This window comes from Gracilinanus agilis, chromosome 2 (assembly GCF_016433145.1).
Source record: "Gracilinanus agilis isolate LMUSP501 chromosome 2, AgileGrace, whole genome shotgun sequence".
In the NCBI taxonomy this organism is placed as follows: domain Eukaryota; kingdom Metazoa; phylum Chordata; class Mammalia; order Didelphimorphia; family Didelphidae; genus Gracilinanus; species Gracilinanus agilis.
This window is the reverse complement of record NC_058131.1, coordinates 106,779,869-106,800,879: the sequence shown is the minus strand read 5'-3', so window position 1 is coordinate 106,800,879 and position 21,011 is coordinate 106,779,869. Positions and strand designations below refer to the sequence as shown.

At 35.7% G+C, this 21,011-nt stretch overlaps 1 protein-coding gene across 1 annotated transcript in view; it reads left to right on the top strand.

Moving 5' to 3' along the window:
* The window catches only part of PNPT1 (polyribonucleotide nucleotidyltransferase 1), a 59,062-nt gene extending 52,882 nt beyond the window's left edge, over window positions 1-6,180 (top strand). The window contains exons 26-28 of the mRNA XM_044663352.1: window positions 3,739-3,817; window positions 4,230-4,277; window positions 5,795-6,180. Coding sequence (XP_044519287.1) covers window positions 3,739-3,817; window positions 4,230-4,277; window positions 5,795-5,953 — 286 coding nt within the window. The 3' untranslated portion in view covers window positions 5,954-6,180. The remainder of the gene's footprint in view (window positions 1-3,738; window positions 3,818-4,229; window positions 4,278-5,794) is intronic.
* Window positions 6,181-21,011: the final 14,831 nt, after the last annotated feature.

Here is a 21,011-nt window from a genome sequence, read left to right as displayed (position 1 = left end):
TTCTATTTTGACCTTTATTTTCAACTTCTTGTTTTTTTAAATGTTTAATTATAATATGTGCACTTGGTTTCATGCAATACTTAAGGCTATAATTAGTAGTCACATCAACAAGCATTTATGACTATGTGCCAGGTACAGTATGTTAAGTACTTAGGATACTGAGAAAATTTTGTTGTTGTTTTTTTAAGTCCATGCTGTCAAGGAACCCACAGCCTAATGCAAAGAACTGTATACAACAAACAAGATAAATACAGAATAAATTGGAGACAATCACAGAGGACAGGCACTAACATTCAGTATGACAGGGAAAGCCTTCTTGTATATGATGGGATTTTAGCTAAGACTTGAGGGAGAGCAAGACTCAAAGATGAAAGAAAAAGAATACCGGACATGGGATGAAGCCAGTGAATATATCCTGAGTCTGGAGATAGTGTTGTTTGCATCAAGGAGTCCAGTGTTGCTGGATCACAGAGTTCTTGGAGAAGAGCAAAGTATAAGAACATTGGAAGATAAAGAAAGGGGCACGTTATGAAGGATTTTAAATGCCAAAAAGAATTTATATTTTATATTGAAGATAATATGGAGCCACTGAAATTTATTGGGTGTGTTGAGGGGATTGATGGTAGAGAGCAGGTTGACATAGTTGAACCTATAATTTTGGAAGATCAGTTTGGCAACTGTGTAGAGGATGGACTGAAGTGGGAAGGGATTTGTTAGCAGAAGGCCTGCATCAGGGTGGTAGCAGTTTCAAAGGAGAGAAGGGGGCATATAAGAGAAATGTTACAAAGATAGAATCGGTAGGACTTAGCAAATGATTAGATGTGAGAGATGAAAGAGGCTAAGGAAGGAGTCAAAGATGATGCCTACTTTTTCAGCCTGAGAACTAGAAGTATGGTGATGCCCTTGACAGTAACAAAGATGTTAGGAAGTGGGAGGAGTTTGGGGGAAAAGATAATGAGTGTGCTTTTAGACATTTTGGGTTTTAGATGTCTTTGTATCTCATAGTTCAAGATGTCCAGTAGGCAGTTAGAGATTGGAGATTTGTAGAGAAGTGGGAACCAGACAAGAAGATCTGTAAATCATCCGCATAAAGACAATAATTGAATCCATGGGAGTTGACGAGATCACCAAGAGAAATTAGAGGGAGAAGAGGGCAGAAGAACAGAGCCTTAGGAAATAGTCACACGTAGCCAGGATAACCAGGAAGATCCAGCAAAGGAGACAGAAGTCAGATTGTCAGGAGGAGTTTCAGGAGAAAGTGTCAAAATCTAGAGAGAATAGAATATCAAGGCAAAAAAGGTGATTTACTGTTTCAGAGGCTGCAGAGAGGTCAACATGGATAGAGACTCAGAAAGGTCTTTAGATTTGTCAGAAAATCATTGTCAGTTTTCCAAAAAGCAGTTTCAGTTGAATGATGAAATCAGAAGTCAAACTGCAAAGAGTTCAGAGGAGACAGAAGGAATCAAGGCACTAATTGTAGAACATGTTTGATGTAATTTAATCAAAGACATCAGCCTTAAAAGAGTAGAGAAATATAAGACAAGAGCAAACAGGAATCAAGTAGGGTTGTTTGGGGTTTGTTTGTTTGTTTTTGAGGATGGGGGACATATGGGCTTCTTGGTATGCAGGAGGGAAGAAGCCAGTAAACAGTGAAAGATTGAAGATAATGAGACTGAAGGAAGTCTTCTGAGAATATGAGATAGAATGGGATCATGTGCATGGAAAGGCAGAATAACAACAGATTATCAGATAAAGAAATTTCAGTGTTCATGAACATGGAAGTGGAACAGTTGTGGGTGAAAAGAAAGGATGTGGACCATCTGTTTATTGCTGAGGTGAATTGTAGGAGTAGATCTTAGCAAATGAGTAAGTTAAGAAAGTGGGAGGTAGGAGTGTACGTAGGGATTGCAGCATGTATTTTGAAGACCCTGGTAAGAAGGCAGAAGTTGAGGAGAAAAGAAAAACTGAGCCAAGCACTGAACTTATTAATAAAAGAAGAATGTCCTAGAGATCAATAGATAACTGCTACCAGTATCTTGATTGGGTGATAAATATGTATTGAATGAATCTCAGAGGCAGAGAGGTCACTGAGTGATGGCAATAGAGGGAAAGTTTGAACGTGGCAGTGGAGAACAAGATGTGTTCTAATTCCCCTACCAGTCATTGGATCAGAGGATAAAACCAGAACAGGACAGGGATGACAGGGAAGCCATCATTAGGAAGAAGCCAGTTCTCAGTGAGGACAAGAAGATGGAAAGAATGAGAAAGGAAATGGCTTGCGAGAAAGCAGGTTGTTACCTAATTGGCACATTTTTTGAAGATTCCAATCACAAAAGCTTTCTAATTTTTTAAAACCATTTGAAGACTGGATAGTAATAGAAGAAAATATTGGCTAGATATATTTTTTAATTATTGTAGGGGACTGAAAATAAACAAAATCCTTAAAATGAGCTTTCTGAAATTAAATATGAGTTTGTATGTGTGCACTTTCTTAGATATATCTATACAGACAAGTTTCCACACCAGGAACTTCCAACACCGAACTTCACAGTTCTCTAGAAATTAATGAAATGTATAGAGAGATAAGCAGTATGGCAGATGGAGAGCTACATTTGGAGTCAGGAAGACCTGATTTAAGTCCTACCACTGATGCATACTGGCTATCTGACCCTGGGCAAGTCACTTAGCCTTCTCAGGGCCCCAGACAACTCTCTTAAGAGTTTTAGTTTCAGAGCAAAGGTATTAATAACATAGCACTTTAAGGTTTGCAAAGCACATTACATATATTACTTCATTTGAGCCTTACAACAACTCTGTGAGGTAGATGCTATTATTATCTGTATTTTACAGTTGAGGAAATTAAGGCAAAAAGAGATTTAGTGACTTGCCCAGTTCTCTATATTTGAACTCAGGTCTTCCTAAATTGGACTCTGTCCAAGAAGATAGAGCTAAAAGACTTGTGACATGTTGTGTTTGTTTTTAAAATACTTATTTTCTGTCTTACTAGCATTATTGTATTATATATATATTATATTATATTATTATAATACTAGCATTGATTCCAAGACAGAAAAGTGGCAAAGGATAGCCAATTGGGGTTAAGTGACTTGCCCATGGTCACACAGATAGTAATTGTCTGAGGCAGGATACAAATTGAGGTCTTCTAAATTCCTAATGCTCCTCTCAAAATGAAATCTCAGTTCCAGTCCCCAAAAAAAGTTCATACGCATACATATATATATTATATATGTAAATGAGTGGTACTAGAGACCATCTAATCTAACCCCCCTTATTCTGTAGATGAGGAGATTAGATCCCAGAGAAGTTGTGTTTTATGTATGTATGTGCATGACACAGATTATATGTATATTCATGCTTTATCAAGCCAGATTTGGGTAAAGTAGGACCTATAATCAGACCATTACAGTTCATTATAAGTTTAGGCACAATGAAATTAGAAATTTAGTAAAGCCCTCAACATTTCCAAGGGACTAACTACTAAGTACCTGTATAGGATATACTTTTATAAGAGAATTGAAAAAATGAGAACATATAAGTGACAAAGAAGATCCTTTTCATAATACTTCATCCTACAAAAGAGGAATAGAGATTGTTTTGAACTTTGTTTTAAATGTTAGAAGATGAATGGAGAAAAGGAAGTGGAGTTTTTTAATGTGATGTTCCATTATTAGTTAACAGACACAAGCAATATTGTAATCAGCTTGTTTCTTTTTGCAGAGACACAGGAGTAATGATAAAACTATATCCAAATATGACTGCAGTACTTCTTCATAACAGCCAACTTGATCAAAGAAAGGTAAAAACCAAACAAACAGAAAGGGTACTAGGCACTGACTAGAAACTGGGGCTATTTATTTTAAAACTCCCTAGCTAGGTTGATAAGAACAACTCTTTATAAGAAACGTACACTTTGTCATAATAACCCTGGAAAATGTATATATAATAAGGCAGAAGTGCTGCTAATGGGAAACATGTTTATATTCCCAGCATTAACTGCTTCTGCATATCCACATTATGAATATGATTCCAAAGATCTTTTTAGGGAAAACAGACAAATGTCAATCCCAAAGAGTATGCCAGGTGCCAGATTCCTAGCTATAATCCTATCTTTAGTTTCACTAAGTTAAAACAAATTTTTTTTTTTCTCCATTTAAATCTCAGTACAACTCTGTATTGACAATTAAACACACAAAGACTTCTTTTTTCAGGTTAAGCATCCAAGTGCCTTAGGATTAGAAGTTGGTCAAGAAATTCAGGTATGTCTATTGGCATTCTTGTCCTAAAGTTATAACTTGTATGTATAACACCTTTTATTTTCCAGAAAGCAAAACTTTTAAAATTTAATGTATCTTTTATATGTAACAATGCTTCATTGTACATCCTCCATGTTTATGTGAATACCTAGTATTTAAATCAAATAAATTTAATTTAGCAGACATGTATTAATGGCCTATTATGTGCAGGTACTTTGGTGAATACAAAAAAAATATGAGAAATACAGTCACTGCCCTCAATGAATTTATATTCTAGTATAAGAAATTAGTCATTAACACAATAGAAGTTAAACAACATGAGAGCTAATCACTGAAAAAAGATAGCATAAGGCAGTCCATAATTAATTACCCAATGAGTATATTGCAATTAGGGAGAGTAGAGTTCACTTTTACATTTGAATGACCTAGAAAAGTTTCATGGAATAGAAGAATCAAGCCAGATTTTGACAGATGTATAAAAGTTTACAAGGGGAGTGATGTGAGTAAAAACTTGGAAAACTTTTAAAGCACAAAACATATTCAAGGGGTAATAAGTAATGTGTTTTGATATGTTCATTAGGAAAGTAATGAGTCAGATGATGAAAAGTCCTCAAATGATAGGCTGTTTGTATTTTACTCTGAAAGCAAGGGGAAATCATTGGAAGTTTTTTGACAAAGAATGGACGTTAGTAAATGTGACATGTTCGTCTATAGTTGTGTTTTTTCATAATGCCTATATCTTTACCACACAGTTTATTTAACAACTCCAAAAAAAATATGGCACCTGGGACCATATTTTTCAGTTATTCCTTTCACAAAATTAAAGGAAATGCTGCAAAAGGGAAGCAAGGCCAGGCCAGATATAGTGTACAAGCCCCTGAGGCCTAAAATGGAGATGACTTTCCTGTTAAAGTCATATGTCATCCTACTGAGGCAGAGAGCCTAAAGAGGCCAGGGATGGCATAATATAATTGTCAGACTTTATCTCAAAGTAAAGACTAGTTTTGGAGTTTGGGAGAATGTGGAAAATGAATGACTAGATAAAGAAAAATTCATTGCATACTTTTTCTATATGCAGAGCACTGTGCTAAATAATGGGACTATAAATAGAAAATCAGGACAATTCCTTTTCTAAAATAGCTCACAGAAAACATATAGGTGATTTTATCTTCAAGTTAGATGGAGAAGGCTTCATATTCCTCAAGGGACATTCACAAAGCAGATTTACCAAGAATATCACTTCTTTAATGTCATTTCCAGTCATAAAACTATCTCTGTTTCTAATATTGAACCATTGACAAGAACAAGCAAGTACTTTCTTTTCTAGCTCTTTAGTAGAGAAAAAAGGAATGAGAAGTTATATCTAAAAACCAAAGATGATTAAATTAGATTACTCATTTATAGAACACCTAAGTTACTGCTTCTAGAAAGCCTATTGAAAGCATCTTAAATTTTAACTTGTTTAATTTGAAGATAGGGTTTTTAATTCAAGAATAAATCTCTGTCATTATCCACAACAGGTGAAATACTTTGGACGTGACCCGGCTGATGGGAGAATGAGGCTTTCACGGAAAGTGCTTCAAGCCCCAGCCTCAAATGTTATCAAAACTCTAAGTGACAGAAGCAGTATTATAATGGGAGACTCTGTTTCACAGTCATCCAGTTCTTCTTCCCAGTGACTAATGTGAAAAATATTGGAGATGTTATTTATACACTGATCAGGATTTCAAAAATTCCAGATTGTCATCTTTTGTTCAGATTTACAAATAATATAAGTATAGTCCTCTTAATTTGTATTAAAATTAGTTTGACTTATGTAGTTAATATTTAATTTTAGCAAGATGATATCACCATTTTTTTGTAATTATCCTCAAAAATATAAAAGTGACATTTTTATATTCTTGAATATACTTGTAATTCCTATAGAGAGAAGCAATATGGAACAGTAGAAAAACTGGCTTTGAAGTCACAGAACCTCAGTTCAAATCCCTCTTCTGACAGAGTATTCCTATTACATTGAACAAGTGTTTACACCTTCCTGGGCCTCAATTCCCTCATCTATAAAATAAAGGAGGGGGTAAAACTGGATGGGGATAGCCTCTGAAGTCCCAACTCAAGATCTGTGATCCTTGAAATACTTTTACACAAGAAAATAAAAATAAGGAAACTATAGAAATAGACATTTGCATTTACAATTTTAATAGGTCTCTCAAGACAGACAAATCTTATTCTTTCCTTTATATAATTAATATCACTTTCTCTGTTTTTTCTTTTTTTTCTTTTAAACCCTTTTCTTAGAATCAGTACTAAGCATTGGATCCAAGACAGAAGAATATCTAGGCAAGAAGCTAGAAAAAGTTTAGGCAAATGAGGTCAAATGATTTGCCCAGGGTCACACAGCTAGGAAGTGTCTGAAGTCATATTTAAATCCAGGACCTCCCTTCTGCAGGCCTGGTCCTCTATCCACTGAACCACTGAACCACCTCGTTGCCCCAGCTTTTTCTTTATAGATTACTATGTAGCCAAAGCAGTGTGTGCCTTCTTAGACCAAAAGCTGATTCCAAATGAAACTGTAAAAATTGAAGCCTAATTTTATAAAAAGAATAATCATCTATCCCCTTACTTCTTTTTTTTTTTATCCCCTTCTTAGTTGTTTTGTTTTGGTTTTTTAATAGTAGTAAAGAGTAGCAGCTACTATTAATTGACTTGTTGGATACCTTAAATAATGAGTTCATAATCTTTTATTGTATCACAAGCTCCTTTGACATCTGCCATATTATTGATCCCTTCTCAGAATAACATTTTCAAATACATAAAATAAAATATATAGAATTACAAAGGGAATCAATTACACTTAAATACTTATTAAAATATTTTTTATAAAGAAGCTCACAGATCCCAGAACTGATGCCCTAGACATAAGCTTCTAGAAATGAAGTTGATTTTTTAAATGCATTTTACACATATATTTCAGAGTGTGTGTGTGTGTGTGTGTGTGTGTGTGTGTGTGTGTGTGTGTGTGTGTGTATCTTAGAAGAGCACTCTCACAGCTTATATTAATGTACAGCCAAAGTTATATACATTTTTATCCAGAAAATAGTTCTTTATACATCAAGTAAGATTTGGGTTCTTTAAGTCTACATATTCTGCAGTGAAAAGAAAAATTAATTGGAGGTGAAACAATCTGGGTTTGGATTCCATCTCTTGTACTTCTTTGTGACCCAGCTTCTTTGGCTTCATTTTCTCATGTGTAAAAAAGAGGCTTGGACACTGACCTATGATGTCTCTTCCCAATACTTTTATCATTCCACATACTACCCTACATATAAGATAATAGAAAAATTTTGAAGTTGTCAATAGACTTTACCAGAGCACCCAAAGATGATGTAATGTTTCAAATACATCATAATCTGACAAGCCTTTTTCTAGCTTATTTCAAAAAATATACAAAAAAATGTGTAAAACTGTCCACTTGAAGAAAAACATTAAAATAGTCATTTTAAGATGGGGAATATAGATCATGTATAGAAATTAGAATTTAGGAAAAATAAAAGCTTTACAAAAGGTTGACCTACAATTAAAAAGCTAAGACTCCATACTACATAGTAATATATTGGATATTAAGGTTTTCCTAGCCAAACTAAGATTTTTTTTTTAATTTAAAACCCTTACCTTCCATCTTGGAATCAATACTGTGTATTGGTTCCAAGGCAGAAGAGTGGTAAAAGCTAGGGAATAGGGGGGTCAAGTGACTTGCCCAGGGAAGTGTCTGAGGCCAGATTTGAACCTAAGACCTCCCATCTGTAGGCCTGGCTCTCAATCCACTGAGCTACCCAGATGCCCCCAGATTTTTTTTTTTTAATGTCTGTATTAACATTTAAAATCGCAACAAGGGTAGAAGTAGTTTACTCAGACTTTGATAAAATTTTTGGTGTCTGCTCATACTATTCTTGTCAAAAGATAGATAGAGGGGGCAGCTGGGTAGCTCAGTGGAGTGAGAGCCAGGCCTAGAGACAGGAGGTCCTAGGTTCAAACCCGGCCTCAGACACTTCTCAGCTGTGTGACCCTGGGCAAGTCACTTGACCCCCATTGCCCACCCTTACCAATCTTCCACCTATGAGACAATACACCGAAGTACAAGGGTAAAAAAAAAAAAAAGATAGATAGATAGATAGATAGATAGAGATTATATTAATAATACAATTAGACTCAGAGTAGTTGCTAATGGTCCTGTGTCAACATGATAGGAGATAATCCAGTTGAGTACCTGAGTGATCTGTACTTGCCTTACTACTCATTAATATTTTTATCAATGACTTGGATGAAGATATAGATAATATGTTCATCAAATTTGTAGAAGTCATAAAGCATGAAATTCAGTGAGGATAATTGTAAAAGTCTTGCATTTAGGTACAAAATGTCAACTCGATAACTATAAGATGGGGGAGACATAGATAGACAGCAGTTGCTCTAAAAAGGATCTGAGATTTTTAGTAGACTGCATTCTCCATATGAGTCATCAATGCGATGTAGCAGCCAAAAATCTATTATCATTTTGGGCTGTTTTTGGAGGAGTGGGTATACTCTCCAGTAATTAAAAAAATGTAATCCCACTCTACTCTGCCTTTATCAAACCTCATCAACGATATTGTGTTCAGCTCATAATTCAAGAACATTGATATAAGCTGGAAAGTACCCTAAGAAGAACAATCAGAAAAAGCCTTTACAAAAATTCTTGATAAAAAAAATTAATTGAAGGAACTGGCATGGTTAGTCTGGGAAAACAAAGACTCAAGGGGTACATGATAGTTCAAGTATTTGAAGATTTGTCATATGAGGAAGGATTAGATTTGTTTTGTTTGTCTTTAAAAGGATTAACAATCAGCAATGGATAGAAGTTAGCAAAGAAACAAATTTGGACTTGTCAGGAAAAACTTCCTAAAAATTTGAGCTGTCCAAAAATGGAAAAGATTGCTTCCAGAGGTGATAGATTCTCCTTCTTTGAAAGTCTTTAAGCAGAGGCTATTGTATGATATAATGAGTTTTCCTTTAGGAATAAGTTGAACCAGATGGCTAAGGTCCCTTCAGACTCTTAAATACTATAATGTTTTATGTTTTTTCTTGAAAGTAAACAGAGTTTACTAAAAATGAAACTTTCTATGGTCTATGGTAGAATATGGTTTATTCTACATGAGCAAATTCTCATCTTTCTCAACCTCTTCCTTAATGATATCTATCTTAATATAAGAATTCTTACATTTCCTAATTCTAGAACTGAAAATATTTTAGATAAGTTTTCTTCTATCCTTTTGTCACAGGGAACTATACCAGCTGAAATGAAAAACAAAGGTTGTATCTAGTAGTAAAAACATTCATTGGAAATTGAAAGTAGCAAGAAAGGGGAAATAATTCAGTATTAAGGATAAATAGACTTGACTTTTTCTTCTAAGTTCTTAAAATAATCCTATTTCTTTTAGAGGTTCATAGTGAAATACAGGAATTGGGGGGGAGGGAGGTGACAGGAATACTTGGTATGGCAGCTAAACACTTAACTTAGCCAGGGAAACTAATTAACTTTTTGTGAGGCCTTTGGGGTTATATTGAGACAGTAGGAAGTAACATTAAAGGATTTTAATAATAAAATAAGATGGGCAAGTGGGAAATGGGGCAAACTATTCTTTTTTTTTTTTTTTTTTTTTTAATTTTTAAACCCTTAACTTCTGTGTATTGACTTATAGGTGGAAGATTGGTAAGGGTAGGCAATGGGGGTCAAGTGACCTGCCCAGGGTCACACAGCTGGGAAGTGTCTGAGGCCAGATTTGAACCTAAGACCTCCTGTCTCTAGGCCTGGCTCTCAATCCACTGAGCTACCCAGCTGCCCCCAGGGGCAAACTATTCTTAACAGCTACAGGAGAACGCTACCCACTTTCAGAGGAAGAACTGCAGGAGTGGAAACACAGAAGAAAAGAAACTGCTTGAACACATGGCTTGAGGCGGACATGATTGGGGATGTAGACTCGAAACTACGACTCCAATGCAACTATCAACAATTTGGAAATAGGTCTTGATCAATGACACATGTTAAAACCAGTGGAAATGCGCATCGGCTATGGGGGGGCAGGCGGAGGAGAGTTGGGTGAAGGGGAAAGTAAGAGTATGAATCATGTAACCATGTTAAATTAACTTTTCTAAAAAATAAAAATTATTAAATGGAAAAAAAAACAGCTACAGGTATAAAAATGAAAAATGATAAAGGCTTGTATAAATATATATATATTAGTATTTTAATTAAAGCCATGTTGATAGATAAAATCATTAGACCACGCGCTTGTAAGCATTCAAAACTGCCGCCTCCATTTTGTCTCCTGTTTCCTGGCCATGGCCTACTCGCAAAAAAGAGACCACTCCCTCCTAACCCACGAGATTTAAGCTCTCCCCTGCGTCAAGACGTCAGAGACGGAAATCAGTTGGACCATGTTGGATCACGGGAAATGTAGTTTTATACATTTCCCAAATTTCACTTTTTACACAGGAGGGAAGAAACAGGGGTTTAGGTGGTCCAGGAAATCAGGGCAGGGAAGATAAAACTTACACTACATTATACTAAGCTAAATGCAAGCTTGACAGGGATTTGGGGATCTCACTGCTTGCTCCAATGATGTTCTCAGCTGTCCCAGGATCCAGGGTGTTGGTACAGTCCACAAACTACTGGGTCACTCCAATAGGCCGTCACAGGCCTGGAGGTCCACCCTCCAAAGCTACTGATCCAGACCTATTTGTAGTTCCTCAAAATGCAATCCAAGTGGGGTTTCTCCAGTGAGATCGGGGCACAAGCTCCTCCACCAGTGGCAAAAACTCCCAACTGTCCCAGATTTCAAAAGCCCTGTGACCTTTCAGCCACATTCCAAAAGCCCTTAACTCAAGCTAGCATTTTCCAATATACTTTTCTAAATTTTTCACCTATCTACCTTGACTTATTCCTTATTACAGTTCCCCACTTTGCACAAAGCCAAAATATGTTCCACACAGTACTATTTTGGTATTTGTGCACTATGGACTAACTTAAAATTCTAACCCAAAATAACAACCTACACTATATCTTATCCTATCTATCATTACCTTACTCTATCCTACTCTAGGGATTTTAACAAGGAAAGGAAAAGGGATAAACACATTGAACAGTTACATAGTTCAAAGTACAGAATACCAAGTAGTAAAACAAAATTTGCAACAATCAACAGCAAAAGTAAAACATCAATACAAAATTCAAAATAAACATCAAACACAACCCCTATTCTAATACAAAAATATTCTACTAACTAATAAATGCAAACACATTTTGGAAAATACATATTTAACACAACATTGCATAAGTTTTTACATCAAAAGTTTAACAAAACACCAAACTCACTTATGCAAATTACATCTAAATGTCTGCAACTCAATTAGCAAATTATTCATAGAATTTACATTTATACATATGGTACATACAATATATACATGCATTATGTACATATGTGTACACATAATATATATATCAAGTATACACATGTACACCCTTTATATATACAATACGCTATAATACAATTTATAATATAAGCATACTATTTATACTTACATTATTTTCTGATATGTGGTCTGTAGTATGTGATATATTCTTTATGTAATGCAATTTTGTTACGTTTGTTGTATCTATACTGTAATGTACATTAGTACCTTATCTTATTCCCTACTCTAATCTATTACTATTTCACTAAACTATTCTAAACTATCCCTATGGCATTAGTATATTAGTCTAGCTACATCTACCTAAATAAATAGTTCATCTTTGTTAGTAACTAACTATCCATTGTTAGTATTTACTTATCCTATAGCTAATTCTAATTTTGTTAGTATTTATACATTGTTTTATTCCACAAGGAATAATCAATGTATTCTAACATGTTTGTGTTGTATGTATCAGATTTGTTATGTTGCTACTTTGCTATATCATGTTGCAACATGTTACTGTTGGATGTGTGATACCTACCAAAACTCCAGATCTCCTTCAGATTCTTTTTCTTTCCATGAAGTCTTCTTCAGAGGATTTCCTCTCATCTCTGTTTCTCCTCTTCTGCTTTTCTCCTTTTCCCTTTTCTCCACCAAAGTTCTTGATAGTATTATGTGCCATGTTGGATGCACATGAGTATGTAGTGATACTATTTACATTACCCCAAATCCTTTCAAACCATTTAATCCAAATTGTTCATGAGTAATCCTCTTCTTTAGAAAAATCCTTGAAAATAAAGTTTTTATCAGTTCAATTCATAAGTTCATCAGTCTTATTACAATGTCCATAATATCCTAAATCCTCTTCATCCTTCCACGTCCTCTTCCGCTGGAATGGTCCTCTCCTTACTGAACTTTCTGACTACAGACTCTAATTGATTGAAGATCTCAACTTACATAACTTCTTCATCTTCATTATTAATAATTTCTCCATTGTCATTATCTATGCCATGTGCTAATTTAATATAAGAACAATGATACCACGAATCTCTACCTAATACTTTTACAGAAGATGGTGAAACTAATACAACTGTATAAGGACCCATCCAACATTGTTCTGTTGCCGATGTTTTCGCAAAATTTTTTCACATAGACCATATCACCTGGTTGAAAATTATGAAGAGATTAATCCAATGGACTGGATTGAATTAATACTCCCATATCTTGTAATTCTCTTAGCCTCTGCTGTAAAGCACTTAAATATGAAGCAATCTGGCGATCACCTCCTAAGAGTGATGCATAAACAGCCTTACAAGTCTTTGCTTGTAGTGGAGCATATCCAAAGAGCATCTCATACGATGATATATCTAGATCCGTTCTTGGCCTTGTAGGTAGGTAAAACAAGGCTATGGGAAGAATATCTGGCCATTTGAGATGAGTTTCAGCATAAAAGTTTCCCAACCATAGTTTTGAGTTCCCTATTCATACGCTCCACCTGACCTGAACTTTGTGGGTGATAAGGAACATGATATTTAGGTGTTATTTCTAGATTCTCATAGACTCTTCTAAGGATATCCTGAGGGAAATGAGATCCCTTATCCAAATCTATGGTTAAAGGTACACCGAATCTAGGCACAATTTCCTTGAGTAACACTTTCACCACAAAGCTTGCTGTGTTGGTGTTTGATGGAAAAGCTTCAGGCCACTTAGTCTATCAACTATCACAAGACAATACTTGTATCTTCCAGCTTTGGGCATACAGATATAATCAATCTGTAAACTCTCAAATGGACTAAATTGTGAGGGCTTACCACCCAAACCTTTCTTTCTGAATGTACTTTGATTGAACTTTTGGCAGATGGAACAACTATTACAGATCTTATTTACAACAGTACTTATTCTAGGAGCAACCCGTTGCCTCTTGATGGAATCTACAATAGCTTGTGTACCAAAATGACCTTTTGTGTGGATGGCTTGACACAAATAGGTATACTAATCTTGGTTAACAATGGTCTTCCTGTATCAGTAATCCATATCTCTTGCTCTTTCCTAGCTCCAAATTTATCCTTCCATTTCTGGATATCCGAGTCTATGTAAGCTTTTTCTAAATCATCAGAATCAATAGATGTTAAATTCATTACATAAATTGGAGCTTTCTGGGCAGCATACTTAGCAGTGATATCAGCTCTGTGATTTCCTTTAGAGACTGAATCTCGACCACTAGTATGACTCCGACAATGAATTACTGCCAGGTGTTTAGGCTTTTGGATTGCTTCTAACAACTCAGTTATTATTCCTGCATGAGCTATTGGTTTTCCTGATGTAGTAATAAAACCTCATTGTTTCCAGATCTTTCCTGTTGCATGGCAAACAGAGAATGCATACCAAGAATCCGTGTAAATATTTGCTCTTTTACTTCAGCTAGAAGACAGGCTTGCTTCAATGCCACTAATTCTGCACCCTGTGCACTAAGATTACTAGGTAATGAGCCACACCACAGTGTCTCAAATTCTGTGACAACTGCAGCTCTAGTACATCTGATTCCATTACACAAATATGATGATCCATCTGTGAATAATACCAAGTCTGGATTTTTGATTGGAGTGTCTTTTAAATCCATCCTAGGCATATCCACAAGTTCTACTACCTCAACACATTCATGCAATGGTTCACCATTCTTTGGTAAATCAGGAAGAGTAGCTGGATTGAATATGCTACATCTCTTCAACTGGATGTTCTCACTACCTAAGAGAATAATTTCATACTTAAGATATTCATTGGTCAGAATATGCTTGAGTACGAAATTTCCTCATTAGTGCCTCTATTTTATGTGAACAATAGACTGTTAAAGGACATCCCAAAACTAGATCAGCTGACTTCTGGACTAACACAGCTGCTGCTGCTCCTTAGACAGGGTACTGTACCTGCAGCTATTGGATCTGACAGCTGTAGTATTTAATTGGATGATAACTTGTCCTAGAGTCTGTGTCAGCACACCAGAAGCTATACCTTTTTTTTCGTTGACAAATAACTGGAAAGGTTTCTCATAGTCTGGGATTCCTAACGCAGGGGCAGATAAAATTGCTTCCTTATCTAAGGCTAAGCGATGTTCAGGCTTTAGTTTCAGAGGTTCTGGTTCTGTATTCCTGGTCAAGTCTGTCAAACACTTAGCGATCTTAGTATATCCAGGAATCCACTGTCTACAGAAACCAGTAGTTCCAAGAATAGTTCTAAGTTGTTTTTTAGTTTTAGGTGTACTCAATTTATGTATATCAGCTATTCTCTTTTGAGTGGTACTTCTGGAACCCTCTGACAACACAAAACCAAGATATTGGACATGATGCATAACCCATTGTAATTTTGCCTTGGAGATTTTATGCCCTTGTTTATATAATTCAATCAAAAGTATCTTGCTATCCCTAAGACACACCTTTGCATTTGGGGATGCTAAAAGAATAGCATCCACAAAATGCACCAATTTACTCTCTTTAAACTTAATCGTTTTTAGATCTCAATTTAGAATTTGAGAAAACTGGCTAGATGAGTCTGTATACCCCTGTGGAAGATGAGTCCAAGTCCACTTAGTTTTCTCCCAAGTGAAAACAAAGATCTTTTGAGAATCCTCATGAATTGGTATCAAGAAAAATGCAGAGCAAAATCTACAATGGTGAAATATCTAGCCTGACTTGGAATGGAAGAAATTATAGCAGCTGGATTTGGCACAACTGGATGAGTCTTGTTGACATAATCATTTACCACTCTTAGATCTTGAATAAATCAGTAAACAGATCGTCCGTTTTCATCTAATTTTGGCTCCTTTATAGGCAAAATTGGTGTATTAAACTTAGAAAAAAACAATATAATTATCCCTTGTCGGATTAGGGACTCAATAATTGGTCTTATACCATCTATTGCTTCCTTAGTCAAGGGATATTGAGGCACACAAGGAACTGGTCCTTCCTTTGTCCTCCCCCTGACTGGAGTAGCTGATTTTAACAATCCTACATCTGGATGATTTTGACCACAAATCCTTAGGTATAACCTCAGGTATTGGACTGATAGTACCTAAGTCATCCTCTGTACTGTTGGAATCTAAGAAAAGCAATGGAAAGGCCTTCGAAGATTCCTCTGGGAGATGTAAAGAAATATCACCAGATTCAGTACATTGGATAGTAGTCCATAATTTACACAGCAAATCCCTTCCTAAAAGATTCATTGGACATCCTGGCATATAAAGGAAAGCATGTCCCATGGAAAGGGGTCCAAGGGTTATCATTTTTGGTTGTAATTTAGCAACTTTCTGAGTTATGCCTGCAGCACAAACCACATCCATTGTGCCAAAAGCTCTACAATTCTCAGGAAAACTTTGCAAAACTGATTTACTTGCTCCTGTATCCACAAGAAGGTCATATATTTGGTCTCCAATAGTTACAGACATGTGGTTCCATACTATTTGAAGGTTGGAAAGTTTTCAACACAGGATCTAAAACAGTAACATCAGAACAAAGCTATTTCCTGTCCATCCAAGTTAACATTGTCTTGAATTACAGAATTTTCCCAGGATTTTGCACTTTTGGTCCTTTTTACCTCTATTCCAGTATCATTGTCTCTATTTACAATCAAATTATCCTTAATAAAATCACAATTTCCATTATTTTCCTTAATTACACAATTACTCAACTTCCTAACACCATTTACAACAGAATTTTTCTTTTTCTCACAATTATTTACAACACTAATCAAATTATTATCAATGCCAAGTAAATCATTATCAGTCTTAGTCAAATTATCACAAACACTAGTTAAATTACTACTAACTGTGGGTAAATTACCATTAACATTAAGTAAATTACCCGTACCATTAATAACATCATTTAATTTAGTTAATTTAGCACTAATACCAATTAAAGTATCATTAATTCCCTTTAAATTACCATTTTCATTGATTAAATTATGATTGATTACATTCAAATTAACATTAATACTGATCAAATCATCACCATTATTAAATTCTTATTACCACCAATTAAATCATTATTAACACCAAGTGTACTATTTCCATTATCCACAATCACATTATCATTATCTTTAACACATACAATTTCATCAGTATTCACTTTAGTCCCATTACCTTAATTACTTCTGAATTTTGGGCACACCTTCATAATGAAACTGTCCCTCCATTCTGGTTACTGTGATTTATATTCCCTGTCACAACCTAGCTGTCCTTTGGTCTCGTACCTGCTCTTATGTAATCTTGCATTGCGTTCATATTTGGAGCTTGTATCCCTTGGCAACAAGCATTTTGACATACAAAACTATTCTGTTGACCAAAGCCATAATTATTACTGTTGTTACCATACCAATCATTCCCCCTGTTGTTATTGTTGTAGCCATAATTTCTGTTGTTTCTCTGCCTGTCAAATTGACCCTTAAACCTACATTTCTTCACAAAATGTCCAACACGATTACATAAAAAACATCTCTTAGGCCCTTGATATCTGTTGCTATTATTATTGCTATTCCTATAGGTGGTATTTCTCTTGTCAGATGGTTGTACTGCCCCTCAGTGCTGCTACTGCCTTGATCTCACCTATCTCCTTCTCTTTTGCCCTGTTATTTGCATCTTTTCAATCAACATATCTTTGTCTTCAGAGGATCCTTCCTTCTCCTGGGCATATATATAAGTAGCTTTCTACTTTAACTGGTCTAAGAAAAGCAACTCTCAATCTGGGCAATAGTCCAGAAAAAATTTCCTGACTCTAGGGACATAATTTTGGACAAAAATCCTTTTGATATGCTCTACTCTACTCTCTTCCTGAGCGTTGAGCCCTAAATGTGTCTCTGTGGCCTCAATCACTCAGTCAAGAAACAAAGCTGGTCTTGACCAGTCTGCCTTATTTTCTCAATTTTTGACCATGCATTTGGACGCCTAGCATTGTTCTCTAGCACTTTTAATATGGCCTTTCTAGCCTGTTTTAGTGTCCTAAATGCTGGTACTGAATTTAGTTCCATCTCCTCCCAATTCTCAGGCCAATATATTAATCCATCTGTAGTTCTAGATTCTTCCACAATCTTTGCTCTATCGTGTCTAGACATAACCTCTCCCAAGATATACCACAAGTCTGAAAAATCCAGATCATACACCTTAATAAAGGATCTGAGACTTTTTATAAATCTTCCTGGGTCATCATAGTAATAGGGGTGTTTCTCTTAATTGTTTCCACTTCTCCTGCCTTTAATCTTATATGTTGTTTTATGTGGAAAACTCCATTGCGTACAATCAGCAAAGCTCTAAGTGGAAACATATTAACAGGGATGTCACCATTATCCTGGGCTTTCTGTTCTTTCTCTGCCCTAGTACCAGAAGCCTTATTAGTATCACTCATTGTATTATCCTTTAAATGCTGTGCCAGACTGAAGCCAGTGTCCTGTAATCTATCCTGTTTCATATACTCTTCCATGTTATTAATCTGTATCTGCATCAACTGTAACATTAATTTCAATTCTGATTCTTTGCACAACCAATTTACCAGCACTCTAACAGTATATAACATACATCTTAATAGCCAATGCATCCTATATATTATATATCCACAAAGAAGCATCACTGGTATGTGTGCTACCATATCCAACAAAGTTACCTCCCACATTGGCCTTATCCTTTCAAAATTAAGCCCCACTTTTATATATTGGGGGATACCTTTAAATGAAAAATAAAGAGTACCCCACAACACATTCCATAACATCAGTACACAATTTTCCACTATATCCTCCATTGTTGTTAGTATCACACTTGGTAGTAAACTCCACAAACAACTTGGTAACAGTGCACTAGTGGTATTTAACTCCACTGCTATACAATTAATTGACACAGAGAACAGTAATCACACAAAACCAATAACAATGCAATAGACTAAGAATAATAAAAACACCAAAAGAAAAAAACAGGAGAAAAAAGCAATCAAGAGAAAAATGACAGAAAAAGTTAAAGCCTCTTCCCTGCAGCTTTAAAAATGGCTCTGGAGCAGTGAAAATACTCCAGAGAGTTTGTGAATGAGCCCAGTGGTGAGAATAGTCTTTACTCGTTGGCTTAGAATGTTGAAGCCTCAACCAACCACTGAAGAGCTCAATAGAATGTTGGAGCTCAGTCTTACATTGGACTTTGTTCAGTTCACTTCCTAAGCTGTCTCCCCACCCATCTGGGTTGTACCAAATGAAATAGGGGAATGGGGGGTGGGGGGTGACAGGAATACTTGGTATGGCAGTTAAACACTTAACTTAGCCAGGGAAACTAACTTTTTGTGAGTCCTTTGGGGTTATATTGAGACAGTAGGAAGTAACATTAAAGGATTTTAATAATAAAATAAGATGGGCAAGTGAGAAATGGGGCAAACTATTCTTAACAGCTATAGGAGGGAAGAAACAGGGGTTTAAATGGTCCAGGAAATCAGGGCAGGGAAGATAAAACTTACACTACACTATACTAGGTTAAATGCAAGCTTGACAGGGATTTGGGGATCTCACTGCTTGCTCCAATGATGTTCCCAGCTGTCCCAGGATCCAGGGTGTTGGTACAGTCCACAAACTACTGGGTCACTCCAATTGGCTGTCACAGGCCTGGAGGTCCACCCTCCAAAGCTACTGATCCAGACCTATTTGTAGTTCCTCAAAATGCAGTCTCCAAGTGGGGTTTCTCCAGTGAGATCGGGGCACAAGCTCCTCCACCAGTGGCAAAAACTCCCAACTGTCCCAGAGTTCAAAAGCCCTGTGACTTTTCAGCCACATTCCAAAAGCCCTTAGAATGTGCAGTTTGAGCTTGCATTTTCCAATATATTTTTCTAAAATTTTCACCTATCTACCTTGATTTATTCCTTATTACAATAGCTAGCCTCTACCCATGAAAATTTCTGCCTTGTTCTTGTTTTTATTCAAATACTTTTCTTACCTTACTAAAGAATCCAAAAATGTTTCCTCTTTGTATCTATGAGCTTGTTTGCTTGATAGAAACTTAACCCAAGTCCAGTGCCCAAATATGGTAGTCACCTCATCACAGTTGCCAGGTATATAGCACATAGCCGCTGTTCTGTTGCTATCCTTATTTTATTTTATAGTTACTTTTTTCAGTATTATATTCAGTCTCATCAGTAAGTTTCATATGTTTCCAGAAGTGGGCATCCAATGGCAGTTTAGTTGGTAGCTAAGAGAAGGAAAATGGTTAAATGTCCTGTTTGCTTATTTTACATCGTATATGATTTTACTTATAACTACATGCCATGTAAATTAAGAATATTCTAAGATTACCATAGGAATGCTGTCCAGAGAGCACTTCTCAGTTTGGCACAAACCACCATCATACAATTGTTTTTCCTTTTCTGCCTTGTGTCTTAATTTCCTTCATGTAAAATAGCTTTCTAGGTCTCAGTATGTTTATTATTATAATACAAAATATCACCATCTTTGTGAAAGGAAACTAGACCAAAACTCATCATAAGCCAAATAGATTTTACTTGCTAAAAAGGAGAGACATAGTCAAATTGTTCTAATATATTCTAATTAGGCAAAATAAGGTTCATTTTGCTAATTCAGCTCTATTTAACATAGTATTCTCTTTTCTCATTTGCCATTATTTAGTACTTTCTAACTTTAAAGAATAATTAAAACAATCAAAAACTAGGTTGTCAGCAACTATGCCAGTAAAGAACAAACTGGAGCCAGATCTAATAAAATGGAAAGACTTTCAATATGGCACCAGAAACAGGTAGTATCTTCTATCAGAGGCCCAGTACCTATCTAAGTTATAGAGAGAGACTCATTATTACCATCCAGGTAGACCCAGATCATTAATCAGCTGGCTATGGTATCAAGTAGAACAGAGAAAATAGAAAATGGCCTTCATATCTGTATAACGTGTGCTACTTCAAGGAGACAGAGGAAAACATAATTTTTAGACTGTATATAAAAATTTAATTTTTGATATTCATTGTGAGGTCCTTGCCCAAATACCAGTGAGCTGATACACTATGGAAGAAGTAAACCATATTTTCTTCCTGTGGGTGGGCAACAGGAAAGATTGATTGATGGTTTTAAGTCATTGAACAGCTTGAAGTACAAAGTATCAAAATTTTAAATTACCCAACAAGAAAGCAAGAGAGTATTATTAATCTAAATAGGTCACAGCAAATTACAGATTTGGATAAAAAGTATAAGACTTCAAGGATTTATGTATGATTAGAAAAGTAGTTGAAA